The 19,257-nt window shown below is 44.6% G+C and overlaps 9 protein-coding genes and 1 pseudogene across 9 annotated transcripts, besides 24 other annotated features; all 10 read left to right on the forward strand.

Moving 5' to 3' along the window:
* On the forward strand, positions 1 to 1,965 carry Tc00.1047053510689.10 (annotated as a pseudogene; the record flags this gene model as incomplete).
* Positions 1 to 2,297: a sequence feature (areas merged during assembly that could not be assigned to a particular haplotype. This can correspond to areas where the two haplotypes were merged or to regions with more than two copies in the genome that were merged during assembly.).
* Positions 2,027 to 2,076: a microsatellite.
* Positions 2,298 to 3,101: a sequence feature (areas merged during assembly that could not be assigned to a particular haplotype. This can correspond to areas where the two haplotypes were merged or to regions with more than two copies in the genome that were merged during assembly.).
* Positions 2,407 to 2,829, forward strand: Tc00.1047053510689.14 (hypothetical protein, conserved; the record flags this gene model as incomplete). The annotated part of the gene is made up of 1 exon (XM_804441.1): positions 2,407 to 2,829. One exon carries the CDS (start codon positions 2,407 to 2,409, stop codon positions 2,827 to 2,829), a length of 423 nt encoding a protein of 140 aa, XP_809534.1.
* Positions 2,420 to 2,448: a microsatellite.
* Positions 3,102 to 4,430: a sequence feature (areas merged during assembly that could not be assigned to a particular haplotype. This can correspond to areas where the two haplotypes were merged or to regions with more than two copies in the genome that were merged during assembly.).
* Tc00.1047053510689.20 (quinonoid dihydropteridine reductase, putative) lies at positions 3,208 to 3,933 on the forward strand (the record flags this gene model as incomplete). Its single annotated transcript, XM_804433.1, has 1 exon — positions 3,208 to 3,933. The coding sequence occupies one exon, from the start codon at positions 3,208 to 3,210 to the stop codon at positions 3,931 to 3,933; it is 726 nt and encodes a 241-aa protein (XP_809526.1).
* On the forward strand, positions 4,253 to 4,909 carry Tc00.1047053510689.30 (proteasome beta 7 subunit, putative; the record flags this gene model as incomplete). The annotated part of the gene is made up of 1 exon (XM_804434.1): positions 4,253 to 4,909. One exon carries the CDS (start codon positions 4,253 to 4,255, stop codon positions 4,907 to 4,909), a length of 657 nt encoding a protein of 218 aa, XP_809527.1.
* Positions 4,431 to 5,133: a sequence feature (areas merged during assembly that could not be assigned to a particular haplotype. This can correspond to areas where the two haplotypes were merged or to regions with more than two copies in the genome that were merged during assembly.).
* Positions 5,134 to 10,276: a sequence feature (areas merged during assembly that could not be assigned to a particular haplotype. This can correspond to areas where the two haplotypes were merged or to regions with more than two copies in the genome that were merged during assembly.).
* Positions 5,212 to 5,315: a sequence feature (A-rich).
* On the forward strand, positions 5,367 to 12,671 carry Tc00.1047053510689.40 (phosphatidylinositol 3-kinase tor, putative; the record flags this gene model as incomplete). The annotated part of the gene is made up of 1 exon (XM_804435.1): positions 5,367 to 12,671. One exon carries the CDS (start codon positions 5,367 to 5,369, stop codon positions 12,669 to 12,671), a length of 7,305 nt encoding a protein of 2,434 aa, XP_809528.1.
* Positions 10,277 to 10,280: a sequence feature (haploid, non-Esmeraldo-like haplotype).
* Positions 10,281 to 13,168: a sequence feature (haploid, Esmeraldo-like haplotype).
* Positions 13,169 to 14,730: a sequence feature (haploid, non-Esmeraldo-like haplotype).
* Tc00.1047053510689.50 (cell differentiation protein, putative) lies at positions 13,546 to 14,487 on the forward strand (the record flags this gene model as incomplete). The annotated part of the gene is made up of 1 exon (XM_804436.1): positions 13,546 to 14,487. One exon carries the CDS (start codon positions 13,546 to 13,548, stop codon positions 14,485 to 14,487), a length of 942 nt encoding a protein of 313 aa, XP_809529.1.
* Positions 14,522 to 14,551: a microsatellite.
* Positions 14,579 to 14,606: a microsatellite.
* Positions 14,703 to 14,734: a sequence feature (AT_rich).
* Positions 14,731 to 19,257: a sequence feature (heterozygous, non-Esmeraldo-like haplotype).
* On the forward strand, positions 14,832 to 16,043 carry Tc00.1047053510689.60 (RNA-binding protein, putative; the record flags this gene model as incomplete). The annotated part of the gene is made up of 1 exon (XM_804437.1): positions 14,832 to 16,043. The coding sequence occupies one exon, from the start codon at positions 14,832 to 14,834 to the stop codon at positions 16,041 to 16,043; it is 1,212 nt and encodes a 403-aa protein (XP_809530.1).
* Positions 16,058 to 16,083: a microsatellite.
* Positions 16,124 to 16,164: a microsatellite.
* Positions 16,201 to 16,233: a microsatellite.
* Positions 16,358 to 16,380: a microsatellite.
* Positions 16,458 to 16,501: a sequence feature (CT-rich).
* Positions 16,525 to 16,884, forward strand: Tc00.1047053510689.70 (hypothetical protein, conserved; the record flags this gene model as incomplete). The annotated part of the gene is made up of 1 exon (XM_804438.1): positions 16,525 to 16,884. One exon carries the CDS (start codon positions 16,525 to 16,527, stop codon positions 16,882 to 16,884), a length of 360 nt encoding a protein of 119 aa, XP_809531.1.
* Positions 16,966 to 17,008: a sequence feature (AT_rich).
* Positions 17,074 to 17,094: a sequence feature (AT_rich).
* Positions 17,171 to 18,175, forward strand: Tc00.1047053510689.80 (hypothetical protein, conserved; the record flags this gene model as incomplete). Its single annotated transcript, XM_804439.1, has 1 exon — positions 17,171 to 18,175. The coding sequence occupies one exon, from the start codon at positions 17,171 to 17,173 to the stop codon at positions 18,173 to 18,175; it is 1,005 nt and encodes a 334-aa protein (XP_809532.1).
* Positions 18,436 to 18,510: a microsatellite.
* Positions 18,534 to 18,629: a sequence feature (T-rich).
* Tc00.1047053510689.89 (hypothetical protein, conserved) lies at positions 18,708 to 19,257 on the forward strand (the record flags this gene model as incomplete). Its single annotated transcript, XM_804440.1, has 1 exon — positions 18,708 to 19,257. A coding segment is annotated over one exon (550 nt), but the record flags the coding sequence as incomplete, so codon positions are not given.

The raw sequence follows: 19,257 nt of genomic DNA on the forward strand, positions 1-19,257 counted from the left end.
TCGCACGGGGGAGTGCAGTACAATTCAGTCCATGAAGAATCCGGCATATCTTGTTCGGGCAAGTGGGGACACCATTTGGATGATCACCCGTGAGGGGAAAGTAACGTGCAGGAGCTGGATAATCTGGAGCTTAATTTTAAGTTGAAGCTTCAGCAGCAGGCATACAGAGAGGTGATAAAAATAATTCATCGAAAACAACTCCAAGGACAGGCGCTCGTTGGTTACCTCCACAAACATGGACACTCAGAAATTGCGTTGCACTTTGTTACCGAACCTTTTACAAGGTTCAACCTGGCAGTAGAATGTGGAGCCCTTGAAATTGCAAAGAGTACCGCGATGGAGCTTAATCAAGCCTCAGTTTGGAGGCGCTTGGCAGAAGCGGCAAAAACAAATGGTGATATCCAACTTGCACAGTTTGCCAATTCAAAGGCTTTAAATTTTCACGGAGGAGCATTGCTCTCCTTGATTACTGGGAACATGGCGGCTTTGGGTCATTTGGTTGACACAACCAATGATGACAATTTTAAACTACACTATGGATTGTATCTTGGCGATGCTCAGAAACGTGTCCAGATATTAGCGAATGCGGGTCAACTGCCGTTGGCATATCTTACGGCAAAATCAAATGGGCTTGATGATCTGGCGTCCGCAATTTTCGATAAAATGGATCCTGATGTATCTGAACGCATGTTGAAGGCGAAAGTCCACCCTATTTCAGAAATTCCCAAGCCAGTCGCTGTGACTGAGAATTGGCCAATGTTACAAGTGGAGGAATCCATGTTTGCTCGTCTATTAAAGGAGCCAGGCCAATTGAACGCTGCCCAGGCCGTCCTCGGTGACGATGAGGAGGAGGAGGATCACGCAGGTGCTGGATGGGATGAGGACGATTATGATGATACTAATAACAATGCGGGAATGAGTATGGATGGGGAGCGGGAGGAAAGAGAAGTAGAGGGTGAAGGGTGGGACGATGACCTTGAGATTCAGGTACCACCAGACTACGGGGCGGACGGGGCACAGAAGGGAGCGTACGTTGTGCCAGTGGAGCACCCGCCGCTTCCTCAGCACTGGGTTGAGATGTATTCACTTCCGGCATTCCACGTCGCGGCAGGATCTTTTGCAACGGCTTTTGATTTGCTGCGACGCCAAATTGGTTTGTGTGACCCTGAACCACTGAAACCGTACATGATGAACCTGTGGACCTCCGCAAACGCCTCACGACCGTCATGGATTGTTACATCCGTTGTGTTCCCCTTGACCAAATATCCGTCTGGGGAACAACGGGGTGCCCATCACGCTCCTTTGCTTCCGGAATACATTCCGGTGTTGACAGAGAAGCTTCGGGCCGGATACACGGCATTTGTAGAGGGACGCTTTGCGGATGCCCAAGCTCACTTTGTTGGGATCATGCATCAAGCAGTTTTTGCCACGTACGAGGACGAAAAGCAGCGCGCATCCCTTCTTGAGCTTATTACAATTGCTTCTGAATATGCGCGCGCTCTCAGCGTACAACTTCACTGTCGCAGTATTGACGGAAACTCTAAGGAGGCACTGGAGCTCTCTCTATATTTTACGCACTTTAAGCTTCAGCGTTCTCATCTCACCCTGGCCCTCTCCCAAGCCATGAGCAAGGCATACAAAATGAAAAACATTAAAACCGCTGCAGCTGTCGCCAGAAGACTTCTTGATCAAGACCCCCCAAAGACAAAGGCGAACCAGGCTTTGGCAATTGTGGCGGAAGGGGAACGAAATCCTACGGATTCGGAGAAATTGGAGTACGATGAACGCAACCCCTTTTCCCTCTGCTCCTTCTCACATCGCCCCATGTACAAGGGAACGATTGATCCAGTACGATGCAGCTATTGCCACTCCCCTGCGCATCCGGAACACAAGGGGAAAGCGTGCCCGGTGTGCAAAATTGCCCTTTTGGGCGCAGAGACAGCTGGTCTTGTCAACCGGGCTTAGAGAACGAGTTTCTTTTGAAACCCTCTTTTTTTTTTGTCCTGTTGTGATGTTCTAAGCGTAAATTTATTTATACAGCCATGTGTTTATATATTTATATATTTATTTATTTATGAGAGAGGGAGAGAGAGAATAGAGAGGACGAGAATTAAATGGTAGCCACAAAAAAGCAGGAAGAAAAAAAAAAAAAAATTAGCCAATCAGACGAGGTGAGGAAACAGAAAAAAGGTCCAAAAAAACAAGAACAACAACAAAAGGATCTTCACTTTTTTTTTTCTTCCTGAAATACCCGCTGCCTCCATAACATAACACTTTGCGCGACACTTTTTTTAGTTGTTGTTGGGGACCGCTGTCGTCCTGAAGTGGCTTCGGGAAAAGTATTTTCTGCCGTGCCGGGATTCAACCCCTGAAGGAGGAACACTTACTGTTTTTCTTTTTTTTTACATGTATATTTATATTTCTTTTTTTTTTTTTTTTTTTTTTTTTGATGAAACGTTCTTGCGAAGAACTGAGACTGCTGTAGGGGAAATGACAGGGTGGAACCAAAAAATGGCGAGGGCGGCCTTCCGTCGCTCGAAGTTTCGTCGCCTTGCCTGGGGGGATGGTGATCCGTACCCGTACACCCCGCGGGCGACATTCCGCTACCAGTGGGACGATTGGCCCTTGTGGGAAAAAATATGGCATCTCGCCATTGGCATCATAGGTGTCGAGTTTTCCGTGTGGGCCTACTACTCCAAACTGAATAGCCGAATGGATTGGGCCCGCGAAGAGGCTCTGCGCCGCATGCGACTAAGACGTGAAGCTCAGGAGCTTATGATTTTGGAGGGAGAAAAGTTTGATAGTGATATTCAGCCGGACCGTAGATAGAACAAATGTATAGAAACGTGATAGTGGATGTTTGTTACGTTTTTTTTTTTTTTTTTTCTTTGCATATCAAGGGGATTCTTTAGTTATTGGTTTTTGTTTGGGGTATCGTCTAGTAGGAAAGTTGCTGCTAAAAATCAGCCGTGCATTGTGTGTGTGTGGTGCCCATCGCGGTACGTTTGAAGTTGGTTTTAGATACGTATTCGTTATATTTTATAAGCTAACATGAGCAAGTTTGTCGCTGTGGATAACAAATAAATGCACACAGAAATGCATTACAACAATGTTTTATGTTTATGCCTTTTTTTTTTTATTCAGGATTTTTGTTGAAAATATTGCGGCAAATTTATTTTTACTTCTTATTTTTCTTTTTTTTTTTGAATGGGAAGGGCGGAAATGGCCCAAAAGAGCGGATTGGTATTGGGTGCATGTGGTGCGCTTGGAGAAGCCGTAACAAAATTACTACTGGAAAAAAAATGGAATGTAATCGGAGTGGATATCGTCCCCAAAAAACTTCTAACAGATTCTTACACACATGTTGTTTTGGACAATATGGCCTCTGCCGAGGCCCAGCAGGGCGTGATGCTCGAAGCTGTTGCTAAAAGTACACTTTTGGATGCCGTCATCAATGTTGCCGGGGGCTGGGCAGCGGGTAGTGCAGCTGACAGTTCCGCTTCTTGTGCAATGGAATCTTTGATTCGTCAGTCGTTGTTTTCTTCTATGGCTGCTGCCCACTTGGTCTCCCAACGCGGTGGTAAAAACTGTTTTCATTTATTGCCAGGTGCAGCCGCAGCCCTTGGTCCAACCCCCGAAATGTTGGGTTACGGGGTGGCGAAGGCTGGCGTGCATCAATTGACGAAGTCTCTTGCTGCCAGCAATTCAAAGCTGCCGGAGGGGGCATGCGTTGTGGCTCTTCTCCCCACAATCCTTGACACCCCTGCAAACAGGAAGGCCATGCCCAATGCCGACAGGAGTTGTTGGACGCCCCTTGGTACTGTAGCGGAATTTATTGTGGATTGGGCAAACGGCGTCAATCGGCCGCCAAGCGGCTCGCTTGCTCTTGTAACTACAAAAGACGGGGGTACGAAGATAACATTTCAATATTGACGGGGAGAGAGAAGAAATTTATCTCTTACAAAAGAGAACTTCTAGTTTACTGGACGACCACGGAGATACCCTCACACTTTATTTGCGTATAGAGAACGAGAGGGAAAGGAATTAATGTGTCATTTTTTTTTTTTTTTTGATGAGGAGATGCACGGTTTTTGTGGGTCGCCTGCTGTTCTTTGTAATCATTTTGTTTGCTCGCTTGTACTATTCTTTTTTAATTCCTGTTGTCGTTTTTGGGATTATTATTAGGAATTTTCTGCTTTTTGCGTGAGGTTTTATCTTTGTAACGGTGTTTACAAATCAAAAAAAAAAAAAAATGGCTTCCGGTGGTTCTGTAATAGGTGTAAAATACAATGGTGGAGTCCTTTTGGCGTGCGACACGCTTCTTTCGTATGGTTCTCTTGCAAAGTGGCCGAATATCCCCCGCATGAAGCTGGTAGGCGCGTACACTGTTATGTGTGCTACTGGCGACTATGCAGACTTTCAGGAAATGACAACAATGATCGAAAACCATGTAAACAGACAACAAATGTATGGTGGCGGCGCACTTACCCCAAATGAGGTCTTTTGCTACCTTCAGCGTCACGTCTACCACAAACGCTCGCAGTTTGAGCCATGCCTTTGCCGTTTTGTTGTGGCTGGGTGTCACGGAGGCGAACCATTTCTTGGCGGTGTGGATGACGTGGGCACTCGATGGACTGACGATTGTGTCGCCGCCGGATACGGCGCGTACATTGCGCTTCCGCTTCTTCGGCAGGCACTGGAAAAACCGGGCGGTCTGACACGCGAAGAGGCCATTCGGGTCATTAAGGACTGTCTGCGTGTATTGTTCTACCGGGAATGCCGTGCTATTAACAAATTTCAGATTGCTGATGCCACGAGCGATATGGTGTCGATTGGCGAGCCATTTGAGGTGGAAACCAACTGGGAATACGATGGTTTCTGCTTTGAAAAGACCGCAATTATTCGTTAGAAGTTCTCCTTGTCACCGTCACCAGGGAGGGCAAATGAGAGGCGGGGAGAGAAAAGAAAATAAGCGAGAGGAGGGAGATGAAAGAAAAAAGGAATGTTTTTATCATCATTATTATTATTACTTCTTCTTTTCCATTCAAATTAATTTTTTATGCGTGTTTTTTTCTTTTGCCGATTTACCTGTCGGCACCCCTCGCAGGTTTTTGTTTTATACGTGTTCTTTGCTCTTTTCTTTTTGCCTGCATGACGATTTACACCTGCTTCATACGTGTCTCTCCTAAAGGATGGGGTGAATAGGTGGTGAGCAAACAAAGAAAAGGAAGTGACGAAGGAGAGGAAGAGAGACGGAGAGGAGTAGAAAATAATAATAAAAAAAAATAAAAAAAAAAAAACAATCAATCAAAAACCCGAAAATAACATTTTTCCTTCATATTTGCAATATTTATCCGTAGACTGTAATGTCTACATCGTCTGGGAGGGATGGTCTGGCGTCGACCATTCGCAGAATTGCAAATGACCCAGAGAAACGTGCTGTTATGGTGGAGGATGAGATCAAACGTATAAAGGAACTTCAAAGGAAGAATTTGCAAGAATATGAAAACACAATTTCTTCCTTGTTAGTGTGCCTGGAAAGCTTTGATGTGGTGCAGAGCGTTGCGCCTGAGATTAAATGTGCCCTCACCGTGCTTGACATACTGCTTGGTCTTGGATTGACGACTATTCAAATGTCTCAATGCAACAGTTATGCCCGACTTTGTCTCTGTGCACTAAATGACACTTCTCTTGCGCCGGCGGCTGCGCAGACATTTGCTAAGACACTTGTAGACGGTATGGCATCAGACTTTGCTCGTGGTGAGATTGATGAGTCGCTTTCATGGATTGAGTTGAGCGACGTCACTATGCGAGCCAGAAGAATGTGTGGGTTGCTGGTTCTGCGGGAGGTAGCGCTACGGATTCCAATGCTGATCCTTTCCAAGTTAAATATTCTCTTTGAAAAATTGTGGAGTGGTTTGGCCTCATCGGATGAGATGATACGTGACACATCGACGCAATTATTTAAGGTGTGTGGAAAATTACTTAGTAGCCGATCACCGACGTTGCGTGCCAAAACAGTAGACGCATTACTTCACCAGCTTAAATCCAATCTCGCCGCAAAGTCACGAGATTGCAATTTGGCTGGCTTGCTAGCTTTTGAGACGGTAGTGATGAGCTCAATGGGTTGTCCTTCTCAGCCACGTTATGAAGATTTGTCCATTATGTTGCTACCCTATGTCATGTCTGGTGGATCTTCAACGAACTCCGAAATTGTGCGGAAGCTTCTTTTTCATTGTCTTGTTGTGCTTTGCCGGTACAGCACGACATTGTTTATAGCCAATCAACTGAAGGACACGGTGAGTTTTGCCCTGAAATCTATCCGAAACCTGTTCCAACACTGTGCTGCTTTTGACATGCTTAGTGAAATTATCCCGATGGTTGGTAAAGGAGCCTTTACGCCTTTTGCGAAAGAGACATGCGAAGCCGTCCGGTTCATATCTGAACGTTCCCCTACACCATGCTGGGAGTCACTGAAGTGTTTCTCGGTGATATTTAGAGAGTGTCCGTTTGCGGATGTTGAGAGTTATATCGAGTCATGCATAGAAAATATTTTTAACTGGGGATTGTCATCACAGCTGATTGAGTGCATGAGAGACATTATTTCGTCTTCCAGCACAAAATGCCGGACGAAACTGGAGGAGGCGCTTTTGGACATGATTTCTGTGACGCTTTGTGGTTTACCATTTCGCCAGGTTACGGGGACTCGAACAAAGGATGTTATTTATCCCGAATTGGAGCCAACAGAGAGCCAAATTGTGGTAGCGCTTAACGCATTGATACAATTTGGATTTTCTGATTCTGAACTTATGGGTGACTTTCTTCGTGATTCCGTTCTTCCGCTCATTGATAATCCGAGTGCGTCTGTGCGGAATGCTGCCATTAGCACCATCGTTTCTCTTTTGATTCCGCCTGGAATAAAGGGTGAGTTGACGATGGCTCGTCGAATATGTGTGGATATGATTGTCTCACGCATGCTTGTTGTTGGACTGGCAAACCCGGATCCGGTGATACGAGCGACCATTCTCTCCTCTTTTACTCCTTCATTTTATCCGTATCTCAGTGAGTTGCAGTTTTTAACTCAGTTATTTTCGGCACTTGGGGATGAAGACATACGGTGCCGTATTGCCGCAACGGAGTTGTTGTGTCGAATGGTGAGTCATGACCCGTCGCATATTTTGCCTGTTTTCCGCAAAGAGGTCCTACATATTCTTTACGCACTCTCTAGAGACGACAATAAAAATACTGTACTAAATGGACTTCTTTTGTTAGATGCGGTTGCGTCCAACGCTCCTCAATTTGTGGTGAACTTAACGGATGGCATCGTTAAAGCTCTTGGGCTTCACTTCACATCGCTTGAGATTCACTCGCAAAAATTACAACCACTTCTTCGTTGTTGTACTTCCGTCGCTCGTGCAGTGCGTTTTTTTGGTCACAACAAACCCGTTTTTACAAATGAGGTGGAGCGTGTTTGTGAGTTGTTAGACATGCTCCCGCTCGATACGGAGTTTGCTACCTCTCGTTTATGGTGTCTGCGATTTCTTGGCGCCGCTCTCGGTCCTCAAATTGGGGGCCGTTCACCGTATGATGTATACCCACACCTGTATCGTCGTCTTTCTGGAATACTAAAGAATAGTGATGATGACCTGAATTTGCGCCTTGAGGCACTACGCTGTGCCGGGACTATTGGAGCATTGGACACCAGTGTCTTTCAGTCACTGGGTTTAGGCCACAGTACACATCAAATTAAATTGGAACGAGGCACCTCACATGCACTTAGTCATGCAATGTGTTGCCGTTATGTGTTAAGGGCCATTGCTTCTTTGCTAGATCCAAATGAGAAACGAGTCTCGGTGAATAAGGACACCTTGTTGCGAATAGGCATCCAAACGATTCTGCAGATTGGCGAAAGTTGCCCGTGTTCACGTGCTGAAATGACAGTTGTGATTCACCCCGTTGTGCGTGCTGCTAGTGAACTTAGCGCTGGACGCCTTCTTGGCGTTGTCTTGTATGAGTTGACACAAATCATAAAGTACGTTGGGGCGGCTGCGCTTTCAGAGGTGAACGTTCTTTATACGTTTTTTGATGTGGTCTGGGACAGGTGTCCTGCATATCGCTTTCTTATTGTACGTCTTGCCTCAACAATTGCCAGCTTTAGAGACAAGGGAGATCAGAAGTATCGACAAAGTGATGCTCGTGTAATTCCCATTAAGTTTGATGCCCTCAATGATGCCGATTCCTCCGAGTTTTTGAGATATGCTATTCTAGAGTACATTGTGAGGCACACGGAAACACTTCGGTTCTGTGCTGAGATTGTTGTTCTCAACCTACTTCGTGCCACACAGCGGAGCTCTGTAGACTTTGTAGTGTATGTTGTGACGGCTCTTCGTGTGGTGTGCTGGAGGTTAAACGCGGATGAGCTTGCTGGTGTCATTGTGCGTGGACTTCTTAGTGCCTTAAAGTTGCATTCGTCAGCCCTTACGAGGGTCACGGAGTATACATCTTTTACGGATCGAATCATGAGTGTCTTCTGTGTGCTGATTGTCCAGCTACAGGGAGAGTTTATTAAATACTCTTCAGAGGTTATCCAAACCCTCAAGACGCTCCGCATATCCAACTCTGAGTTCACGACGCTGCAAGGGCTATTAATAAAAGGATTTCGTTGTGCGCTGAGTGAAACTTCACTAAAAGAGCATCACGATCAAGTTGTATCCCTTCTTAAAAAATGTAAATCGATGGCTGTGCGAGGAATATCTCGACTTGGAGAGGTATGGAGTGCAAGAAGTAACACGGAAGACACAACAGCGGCATTTGGCGATGACGAGCGGCCTTTGCCCGTAGCGGAACAGCGAATCATTAACACAATTAAAACGGTTTCACTCACAAAAGAGGAATGGCTTCGATGGATCGATCACTTCTCCATATCTGTCATGCAAGAATCACCATACCGTGTGTTTCGTTGCGTTTCGCTACCTATTGGAACTAATGCAACTTCTCTTGTAGAAAGATCGCCTGAGTTTACACAGGATATTTTGCGTCTTGCATTTCGTGCCCTTTGGAACTTTGGAAGCGCATCTATTCGCTCCTCTATTGTGGACTTTTTTCGACAAACTCTACAACAACCCATATGGACCTCGGCCGTACCGGATGATGTCATCACCGGAATGCTTTCCCTGATAGAGTATATGGACATTGTTGGGATGACGCTTCCCATAGCAGCAAATGATCTTTCTGAATGTGCATGGCGCCGGGGTATGCTGGCAAAGGCGCTTTATTGGCGTGAAGCCGCCTACCGTGAGGATCCTGCAAGTACGGTAGAATCCCTTATTATCCTTTATAGTGAATTACACCAGCGTGATTCTGCTGTTAGTATTCTTAGTCAGGCAAATGAAAATCAGAAACGGAATTTACTTCAACAATCAGGACTTCTCAAGCTTGCCGGGTATACAGAGTTCTTGCAGCTTACACAGCGAGAGATTGACAGAGACTTTGTGGGTTCTGAAACTAGTAGTGAGAGTTTGGCGAGACCACTGCCGTACCGATCAAAAAATTTTAGACGTATTCGCGGAGTTGCAGGCCGTTCACTATCAGATGTTAATGGATCCTTTCGTAGTGAAGATGCGACTCTTGACTTACATTTGGAGCGAGAGGTAAGGCAAATGGTGAGTTTAAGTGAATTTGGAGAATATGACGAGGTGATTCGTCAATGGGAGGCGGTTTTTAAGAGGCATAAGGAGAAGAAGGTGGAAAATGAGGATAATATTCTTTTTTATGTCTCACAGTATGCTGCAGACGCCTCCATACGATTGCAGTCGTGGAGTACGTTGGAAGACACGTTGTTATGGATGCCGCGGGATAGTGTGCAATACCACATAGCACGGGCTGCGTTTTTTATTCACAAGGGTCAGTACGATGAGGCTTTTTTGGCTGTGGATGAAGGCCGTAAACTTCTGCTAGATGACCTTTCTGGACTTTTGCATGAGTCTTATATAAGAGCCTATGAAATTCTTGTAATTGCACAGGAATTGTCTGAGTTGGAGGAGGTGATGACGGCAAAACGCGCCAAGGAAACGTCATCCATGGAACACTTTCGTCGTATTTCACGACTTTGGGATCAACGTATCGAGATGATGTCGCCTACTGTTCCTGTGTGGAAGCAGGTTCTCAGCGTGAGGGGACTACTTATTCCCCCAAGTGAGGACGTCACAACACAACTGCGTTTTGTAAAACTCTGTCGACGTGAAAATGCGAAGCAGTTAGAACGCTTCACCTTATTTCAACTTCTTGGCCACCGCTGTCCAACTTACGAGCAGTTGATGAGCTGCAATGCCAACCCACGTGTGGTGATGCAATACATCAGTTTTCTTTCCGCGAATGGAGAGTTGGGTCCAAAGAGCCCGTATGGTCTTGAGAGCGATCTTCTTAAAAAACTGATTGACACGCATTCCAAGGTGGAGAACACGATTTTACTCTCTCGCGCCTATGCTCGCCTCGGTACTAAGACAGAGCTGAAAGAAGCCATAGAATGTTACAAGGCCGCAACGTTGTATGATCCCAATTGGTTTCATGCATGGCGTATGTGTGCTGAGGCGAATGTTGAGCTTTTAAACACGAGCTACTCTGAAGCTGCGTACGCCGCGGCAATTGAGGGTTATATTCAAAGCATCAAGTTGGGAAACTCGGACTCTACGATGATTCAGGATGTGCTGAAGTTGCTCACGTTACTGAGTCGCCACTCGGATTCAGACAAAGGACTGATAAAGTTGCGTGAAAAAGTGTTAGATGTCTCATCACGAGCATGGTATTTAGTTGTACCTCAACTTATTGCTCGCCTGGACTCTGGATCAGATGACAGCTGCCAACTTATTGCAGATATTTTGACTTCGGTGGTCTTTGATTACCCACTTTCTTTGATATATCCGTTGAATCTGTGTGCCATGTCGGACTCGGAGCGACGCAAGAAATTGGCAACCATGATTCTTGAAAAATTGAAGTCTAAGTTCCCTGTCATTGTTCTTCAAGGTCGTATTCTTATTGATGAGCTTCTTCGTATATCGGATTTGGTCTACGAGAAATGGTATGATCGGTTGGATACAGCTGCAACGGCCTTTTTTGGCCGTAGAAACTGTCATGAGATGGTGGAGACGTTATTGCCAATGCATGAGGAGCTTAATAGAGCGCCGGAGACAATTGTTGAAGCCGAATTCACATGTAAATACAGCAGCCGCCTTCAAGAAGCACGCGAATGGCTGAAGTCCTACACGCGAACCGAATCGATTGCGGATTTACATTCCGCTTGGCATATATATCATGGAGTATATCGACAGATTGATGAACAAATAAAGTCTCAGAATCGATTACAATTACCATTTTGTAGTCCAAAACTTTTTGAAGCGCGAAATCTTTCAGTAGGCATTCCTGATGCTATGCCGACGGATGATGGTAATGTTTCTTGTATTGCTTCTTTTAACGACACCCTTGTTGTTATTGCGAGTAAGCAGAGGCCAAAGCGTTTAAGTGTAATAACAACGGAAGGTAAAAAACAAAAATATCTTCTAAAAGGACGAGAGGATTTACGGCTTGATGAGCGCGTTATGCAGCTCTTTCGTCTTGTGAATACGCTGATGATGTCTGACTCAAGAACTTGCAAGAATTTTGGTTTTCAGATTCAACGTTACTCTGTGACTCCACTGAAGGACACAGTTGGAATTATCGGTTGGGTGGGTGGATGTGACACTTTTCACGAGTTGGTCAAAAAGTATAGGACTTCTCGTGGCGTCCCTTGTGAGTTAGAATTGCGAATGCTAAATCAAATTATTGTCTTTGACCAGCCCAAAGCATATGACTTTCTTACCATCATGTCCAAGGTGGAGGTAATGGAGTTTCTTGCCGACCATACGACAGGACATGATATTCGCAAAGCTATGTGGGCTTCTGCTGCAAGCTGTGAGACTTGGTTGGAGCAGCGACAGGTGTTTACTACATCCTTGGCAACCACAAGTGTGGTAGGGTACATATTAGGTTTGGGTGATCGTCATCCAAATAATATGATGATCCAACGTACATCTGGTTTAGTTGTTCACATTGATTTTGGCGACTGTTTTGAGGTTGCCATGACACGTGACAAATTTCCCGAAAAGGTTCCTTTTAGGCTTACTCGAATGTTACGAAATGCATTGGACGTTTCAGGTGTTGACGGGGCATTTCGTACGATTGCAGAGACGGCCATGTGGGTATTACGTGATGGAAGTCACAGTGTCCTTGCCATACTGGAGGCCTTTATTCAAGATCCACTTATCTCATGGCGACTGATGAATCGACCAGGAGAGGAACCACAGGCATCGGCAGATCACCAAGCCTTTGAACAAATGGGAGCCAGGAAACTTTATTCACCGGCTGCATTCACAGGGGATCCCCCTAGGGATAGTGTCTCAACATTGGCTATAAAAACGGCCTACGTTGCATCTGTGGGGGAGGAGATTGACATGGTTCATAAGGGCGTGACTATCTTTGAGCGTGTTCGTTCAAAGTTAAAGGGTGAAGATTTTCTGCAGAAGAAGGGGGGTACCGCAAGCATGGATCCCAAGGTGCAGGTGGCTCGGCTCATAGCAGAGGCGACAGACATTACAAATGTTGCGCAGTCATGGTCTGGGTGGTACCCGTTTTGGTAGGGTGTTTTTTTTTTGGCCTTGTCGTTTACCTTTTCTATTTGTGTTATTGCTGGTACTTTTTCTTTTTGTTCATGCTTTGCTGCCGCTATTTCCTTTTTTTTTTCTTTTTGTGTGTGGTGCCGTCTCTTTTTTCATGGGTAATTCTTTTTTTTTGGCGGCGGTGGTGGTTTTGGTGTTTGTACTGCTTGCCGAGCCGAAATTGCAGGCGATTTTCCCCTTGCCGGGCACCGTAGATTGGGAGATGTGGAGAATGTGCGGGAAAGCAACGGGATGGGAAATGTTGTCTGTTATGCGTTCATCTTTTTTTTTGTTGGTTTATTCTTTCATGCGGACGCCGCAAGGGGCGTTAAGAGGGCAGCGTCGTTGTTGTTTTTCTTTTTTTTTCTTTTTTGTTGTTGTTGATTTAATTGGCGAGGAAAAAGAGTTTGCCGCTTCCCCAAGCAAGATTCTCTGCATTGGGGGGTTTTTGTTTCGTGCGAAAGGAGCGTGGGAACCCAATTTACATTTACGGGACTTGAGGGATGAAACAGTCGCTCGTCCAGGCATTGGACTCAGTTGGGGCGAAGAGGAAACCGAAGGGAGCTGTTTATGATGCGGCTCTGATCTCGGTGGCGTTTATGACGTCAAAGAGCATGGCTGCCCGCGGAGTAAGGTTATCCTTGCTACTGAATTCCTTCGTACGCTTACCAGAGCTGCAAAATTGGAGGTGTAGTTACTACGAATGGAAAGAGAAGAAAAAAAAAAAAACGTCAAAGGGGAGAGGGTTCGCTTTGGAATTTCATGAGGTGTGCGTGTGCGCGTTTTTGTTATGGCGAGTAAAAATTTTTTTATTTGCTTTTTCCTTTAATTAGTTTTTCTAGTAAAGTTGTCAGCCATGCACCAGGGTGCACCGTATATGCAGTATGCAATTTACCCCTCACAGCAGCCGACGATGAAGCCTTACCCTACAATGGCCACTGTGTCTCCGGAGACGAGGAATATGCTCAACCTTCTTGAAAGCCTCTTTAAGCTGGAGTTGCGTGAGAAGGCAATTTTAGAGCTGGCCAAGCACAGAGATTCCTTTCAAAAACTTGGACCGTTCTTGTGGTACAGCGTAGGCACTATGGCTATTTTGCTGCAAGAGATCATCTCTGTCTATCCGCTTCTTCACTCCCCAGAGCTGCTTTCCAAGTCGACAACAAGCCGCGTGGGGAGTGTCCTTACACTTCTACAGAGCGTTGCGTACGATGATTCTACCCGTAAATTATTTTTGGAGGCCCATATTTGCCTCTTTCTATATCCATTTCTTCGCGGGACGGGTAGCGGAACGGGGAATGTGACGGAGGGCCTTCGTCTGACTTCACTTGGCGTCATTGGTGCCCTTGTCAAGACGGACGACAACGATGTGATGCAGTATCTTCTTAGCACGGAGATATTCCCTCTGTGCCTTAAAATAATGGAATATGGACTAGAGCTCTCACGGACTCTAGCCACCTTCATTGTGCAGAAACTTTTGCTCTCAGATCTCTGTCTACAGTATGTTTGTCAGACGCCGGAACGATTTAAGGCCGTCGCGGCGGTTCTGCAGAACATGGTGGGATCGAAAGAATGTACTGCGCGTCTTCTTCGGTACATCATTCGTTGTTATTTGCGACTTTCCGAAAATCCTCGTGCTTGCGAAGCACTTTCTCGGTGCCTACCAGAGGTGCTTCGCAATGACACGTACAAGCAAGCACTTGAAGGCAATCCCAATATAAAAAAGTGGCTGCTTCAACTTCTTGTAAATATTGGCGACGAGGGGGCGAAGAAAATTCTAGAAGGTAACCTGAACGCTTAGTAGTGTTAAGGCAGAGAACAGGAGGGGGAAATAAAGAGAGAGAGAGAGAGCGAGAGAGAGAGAGGAAAAGTGTATGGAGAAGTTGGAATTGAAAAAAAAAAAAAAAAAAAGAAAGGAAACTTATAAATGGCATATTCTTTTGCAATTAGAATTGTGATTATTGTTGATATTCTTGTCTTTGAGGAAATTGTTTAAGCGAATAGGCCCCCCACCTCTTATTATTAATTATTAATTATTAATTATTATACGTCTCTAATTTCTCGAGGTCACACTATCTTTTTTCTCCTATGCACCCTTTGATGTGACAAACTCATTGAATTAACAATGTTTTGTACACTTCATGCATGAAGGGGGGGAAACAAAAGTTTGACAGGGCCATTCACAAAGCAGAAGGGATGGATGGCGCACCGCCCAATGAGGTCTTGGAACCTTTGGAGGAAGTGTACAAACCATCACTGCGTGTGGATGTGACGGCAGAGCCTCCGGAGGAAAATGAAAACAGCACAGGAACAACTCCTGTGACATCTGTTACTCCACATGTTTCTACAAATATTTTTGTGGCAGGACTCCCCCCATCATGGGACGAGAACGACTTGCGGAAAAAGTTTCAGGAATTTGGCGAGATTATTTCTACGAAACTTGTGAGACAACGTCATTTTGCATTTGTAATGTTTCGAAGGCCCGAGTCTGCGCATGCTGCGATCAATGCGACACATTTGACACATCCCACACCAAATAGTTCCATGTTCTTGCATGTGTCTATTGCGATGCATGATGAGGGGGTAGATGAAATACCTAATGATCGTGTTTTTATTCGAGGGCTACCTCAGTGGGCAAACAAGGATCATCTTCGGCATTGTTTTTCGCGTTTTGGCAGCATTGTAGACTCCGCCGTACTTATGAATCCTCTTGGACAGTGCAAGGGCTCCGGTTTTGTGCAGTTTTCATCTATTGATGAGGCGACGGAGGCGATTAAAGCAAGGAAGACCATTCGCATTGAAAACTGGGATGCGGAGCTGGAGATCAAATATTCAGAGACGGCTGAAGTTAGGCAACAACGACAGGAACGTAACAAAAACCGGCAGAGGCATTCACCGAAATATGGGCAGCACCAGCTGCAATACCAACTTTTTAATTCTTCAGCTTCGGTGGTTTCCCCAATACCCGCCTTTCCTGTACTGGGAATGTCAGCTCCGTTCCCCTTTTTTTATCCGCGGCCTGCGCTTAGTCCGGCGGCATCGCCCCACATAATATACTCTCCGATGGTTCCATCACCCGTAGTGCCGGTATATCCGTCTCCGCCCGTAGTTTTTAAATCCAAACTGGACTTATTTCCCTCCAGCGGTGATTTACTTTTTACAGGTGTATCATTGACAGAGTCAACCCTGTTGTCACTCTTACAGTGTTATGGGAAAGTAGACTCTAAGGATATTTTTGATGATGCTGGGGCAGCCGTGAGAATGGTGGACCGGGGGTTACACTTAATTATTGTCCAACAACTCAACGGCACTATCTTTCCCGATGGTAAGGTGATGTCAGTCGTTCTTTACCCTTGAGCCCAACCAAAACGTTTTTTTCTTTTTTTTTTTTTTCTTTATTCCATTATTTTAAGAAGAAAGGACAATCGCGCTAACTGAAAAAACAAAAAACAAAAAAAAAGAAAAAAAAAAAGAAAAATGAGAAGCAAAAGAGAGAGAGAGAGAAAAGGCAAATCAACAATAACAACACCAACAACAACAACAACAATTGTGGTAGGCAGTGATACATTTATATTACTGTATTGATGTTTTAAAAATAGCATCAGTTCTTTACATATTAAGAGTCATTTCTCATGCTGACGCTGTAACGCTAGTTAAAAATTACAATAAGCTTATTATTATTATTATTATTATTCGTATGTGTGTATGCATGTATGTGTGCGTCTGTGGACATTTTTATGTTTAATAAAGTATTATTTATGACTTTTTCTGTTTTTCTTTTTCTTTTTCTTTTTTTCTTCTTTCTTCTTCTTTTTGCTCTTTTAATTACAGCTGTGCAATGCTTGGGTTAGGCGTGGGTAATGCTTCCACAAATAAAATAGGGTTTATATGGGGAAATTTGATTTTTATCTCCTGCTGCGTTACCTCCATTATTTATGTTCTTGTGGGTCTTTTTGCTTGTCGTCGGTTAATTCGGTCAAACTGGCGTTGGGTGCTGATTGTGGCCCTCTACTGGTTAGTTGGCATGCTGCATGCTTTTTTGTCACTTGCTATAATTTGTTTGGCGGTGGCCTGCGTATTTTGGACCTTTTCTGACAAGGCGATAGCAACTACCGAGGCAATCGCGTACTCGGGAGTCATGGTCGTACTCACTGTGTTTTTTGCTCTTGGACGGAAGTCAATAGTGTACGCACTGTAAAACGAAACTATTTTCTCTCCGAAATGCATGTATTTTTGTAGTTATTTCCTTTTTTTATTCTCTTAAAAAAGAAGAAAAAGGAAAAAAAAAAAACATTTTTTTTTTGATCTTTTTAAATTATTTTCTCTGGCGTTATTGCTGTATTTGTTTCTTTTGCTTGCATTGCGACTCATGTATGTATGTATGTGCTTTTTTTTTTTAATTTATTTTGATACCGACTTTGTTTTTGCTTTTTGTTTGCTTCATGTCGATGGTCTCAGCGCTTTGTGTTACAAATAAGTAAAAAATGGGCTTTGTGACTCAGGTGGAGGGGGAATGTATGTTTGGCAGTCTCGTCAAGGTTTCTGAATCTTCGGATCATGTCTACAGTACCCCTTTTTCACCGGACGGAAAATATCTGGCATGTGTGCTCGGTGACGGCTCGCTTCTTATCTTGGACCCTAAAACACTACATGTTCGGCACAGGACTCAGATGGGCAAATCGTACGATGGTTTGCCTAGCACCGGCGTCTGTTGGTTTACTCAAAAGGAAGACGATGTGTACGACTTAGTTTCTGTCTCAAGTGCAGGGGGTGTCTTTGTTTGGAGGTGGGACGGAGAACAAATTGAGCGTACGGCAAAAGCGCATGAGGTGGATAATGAAATTACATGTGTTGAAGTCTCTTCGGATGCAGGCGATTTCCTAACGGCTGGTAGTGATCGTATTTTGCGCCAGTACGATTCAACTGGTAAGTTGAAAGATATCTTATGCAAGGGATTTGACGATGACGGGTACTTGCGCGCAACACATACAAACCGTATTTTTTCCGTTCGTTTTGTCACACCCACAATCGCTGTTAGTGGCGGGTGGGGAAGCCCAATTCAGGTATGGGACATGCGTAGCTTGGAGTCTCGAAAGCAGATTTTGGGTACACAGATTGCAGCTGACAGTATTGAGCCTCTCCCCAATACCACCTGCATCATTGTCACCTCAAAAAAGCCGGAAAGACAGATACAGGTGTTTGACTGCTTGTCGGGGGAAGAGATGGAGGAGGTTTCCACTCGTTTATCATCCGAAATGGGAGATAACGTTCCGTTGGTCTCAAGATACTGCGAAAAAACTGGTCTTCTATGGACCATAACATCAAAATCACATAAAGTTCTTGTTACGTCATTCTCTACTGGAAAATTATTGGCCTCGTGCGAATTGCCTGTCTCTCTCATGAACATACATGTTTCACATCACTATCCTTTTCAAGCGATTGTTTCATGTGCTAATGGAAAGATCTTTCTGGCCACAGTGAAGGTGTAGCTTAGGCACTGCCACTAGTAAAAAAGTGCATTTGCTACGTGATTTGTTTTTTTTCCCCTAAATTTTATACTTTTTAAAGGACCCTCTTTTTTTATTTTTATTTGTGTGTGTTTGTATACGCTGAAAGAACGTGTTTTTTAAAATACGATTTTTTTTTTTTTTGTTTTCGGTTGGTTACTGGTACTTTTTGAGTATTTCGTGCCCCTCTTGTCAGCGCCGTTCCTTTTAGCACCGTTTCTTTTTTGTAAATGCGTGTGTGCATACATGCATTTGCGTATGTAAATATATCTATATATCTCTCTCTCTATATATATATATTTATATTATTTATTTATGCTTGCACCATTTCGCTTGAAGGTTTTTCATATTTTATTTTATTTTTCTTTGCATTTATTTTGTTTTTGTTGCCTTTTTTTTCTCTTTATTTTTTTCTATTCCTTTTTGTTCTTCATTTGGGCATTTTTTCCTTCTACCTTCATGTGGCTTTATAAAGAAAAGAAAAGAAAAAAGGCTAAGATCGAATGAACCGCACATGACGACTATTAACGAGGAGGCGCTTGATCGTTTGCTGCACGAGAACAGACGGCTTCAGTCATATGTTCGCTCTTTGATTGAGGCGATTGAGGTTCGCCGTGTGCTCACAGATAATGTTCTTTTTGCATTAGTACGGAGAGAAGCTGCACAGCGGCAGCCTAACCGAAAGGAACTTCTTGGGGCTGACGTGGACCTATGGTTTAAATTTTGCTGTGGTTCCCAGATGTATGCGCCTGCTTCCCTTATGCGGCCGCCGTGGTATTGCCATGCATTTGCACCCAACTTTCGCTGGAGCCATCGAGCGAAAAGGTTGATGAAGAGACAGGTGGAGCTCCTGGGTTTAGACAATTGGGAGGAGGGCAATTCTACGCAGTGGCAGATTGTGGCGGATGCCGTCAACTACGACTCGAGTTCTACTCGGAGAGTAGACGGTTTTCAATGTTTTCTGCAGTATTATCAGGAAGTAATAGCTTCGCCGGACCCCTTCTCGTCCACAGAGGATAACCTCATCGATATGCATGACCCGGTAAGCGGTCGATGGGGCAAAC

Source organism: Trypanosoma cruzi, genomic scaffold (genome assembly GCF_000209065.1).
Source record: "Trypanosoma cruzi strain CL Brener 1047053516813 genomic scaffold, whole genome shotgun sequence".
Classification (NCBI taxonomy): Eukaryota; Euglenozoa; class Kinetoplastea; order Trypanosomatida; family Trypanosomatidae; genus Trypanosoma; species Trypanosoma cruzi.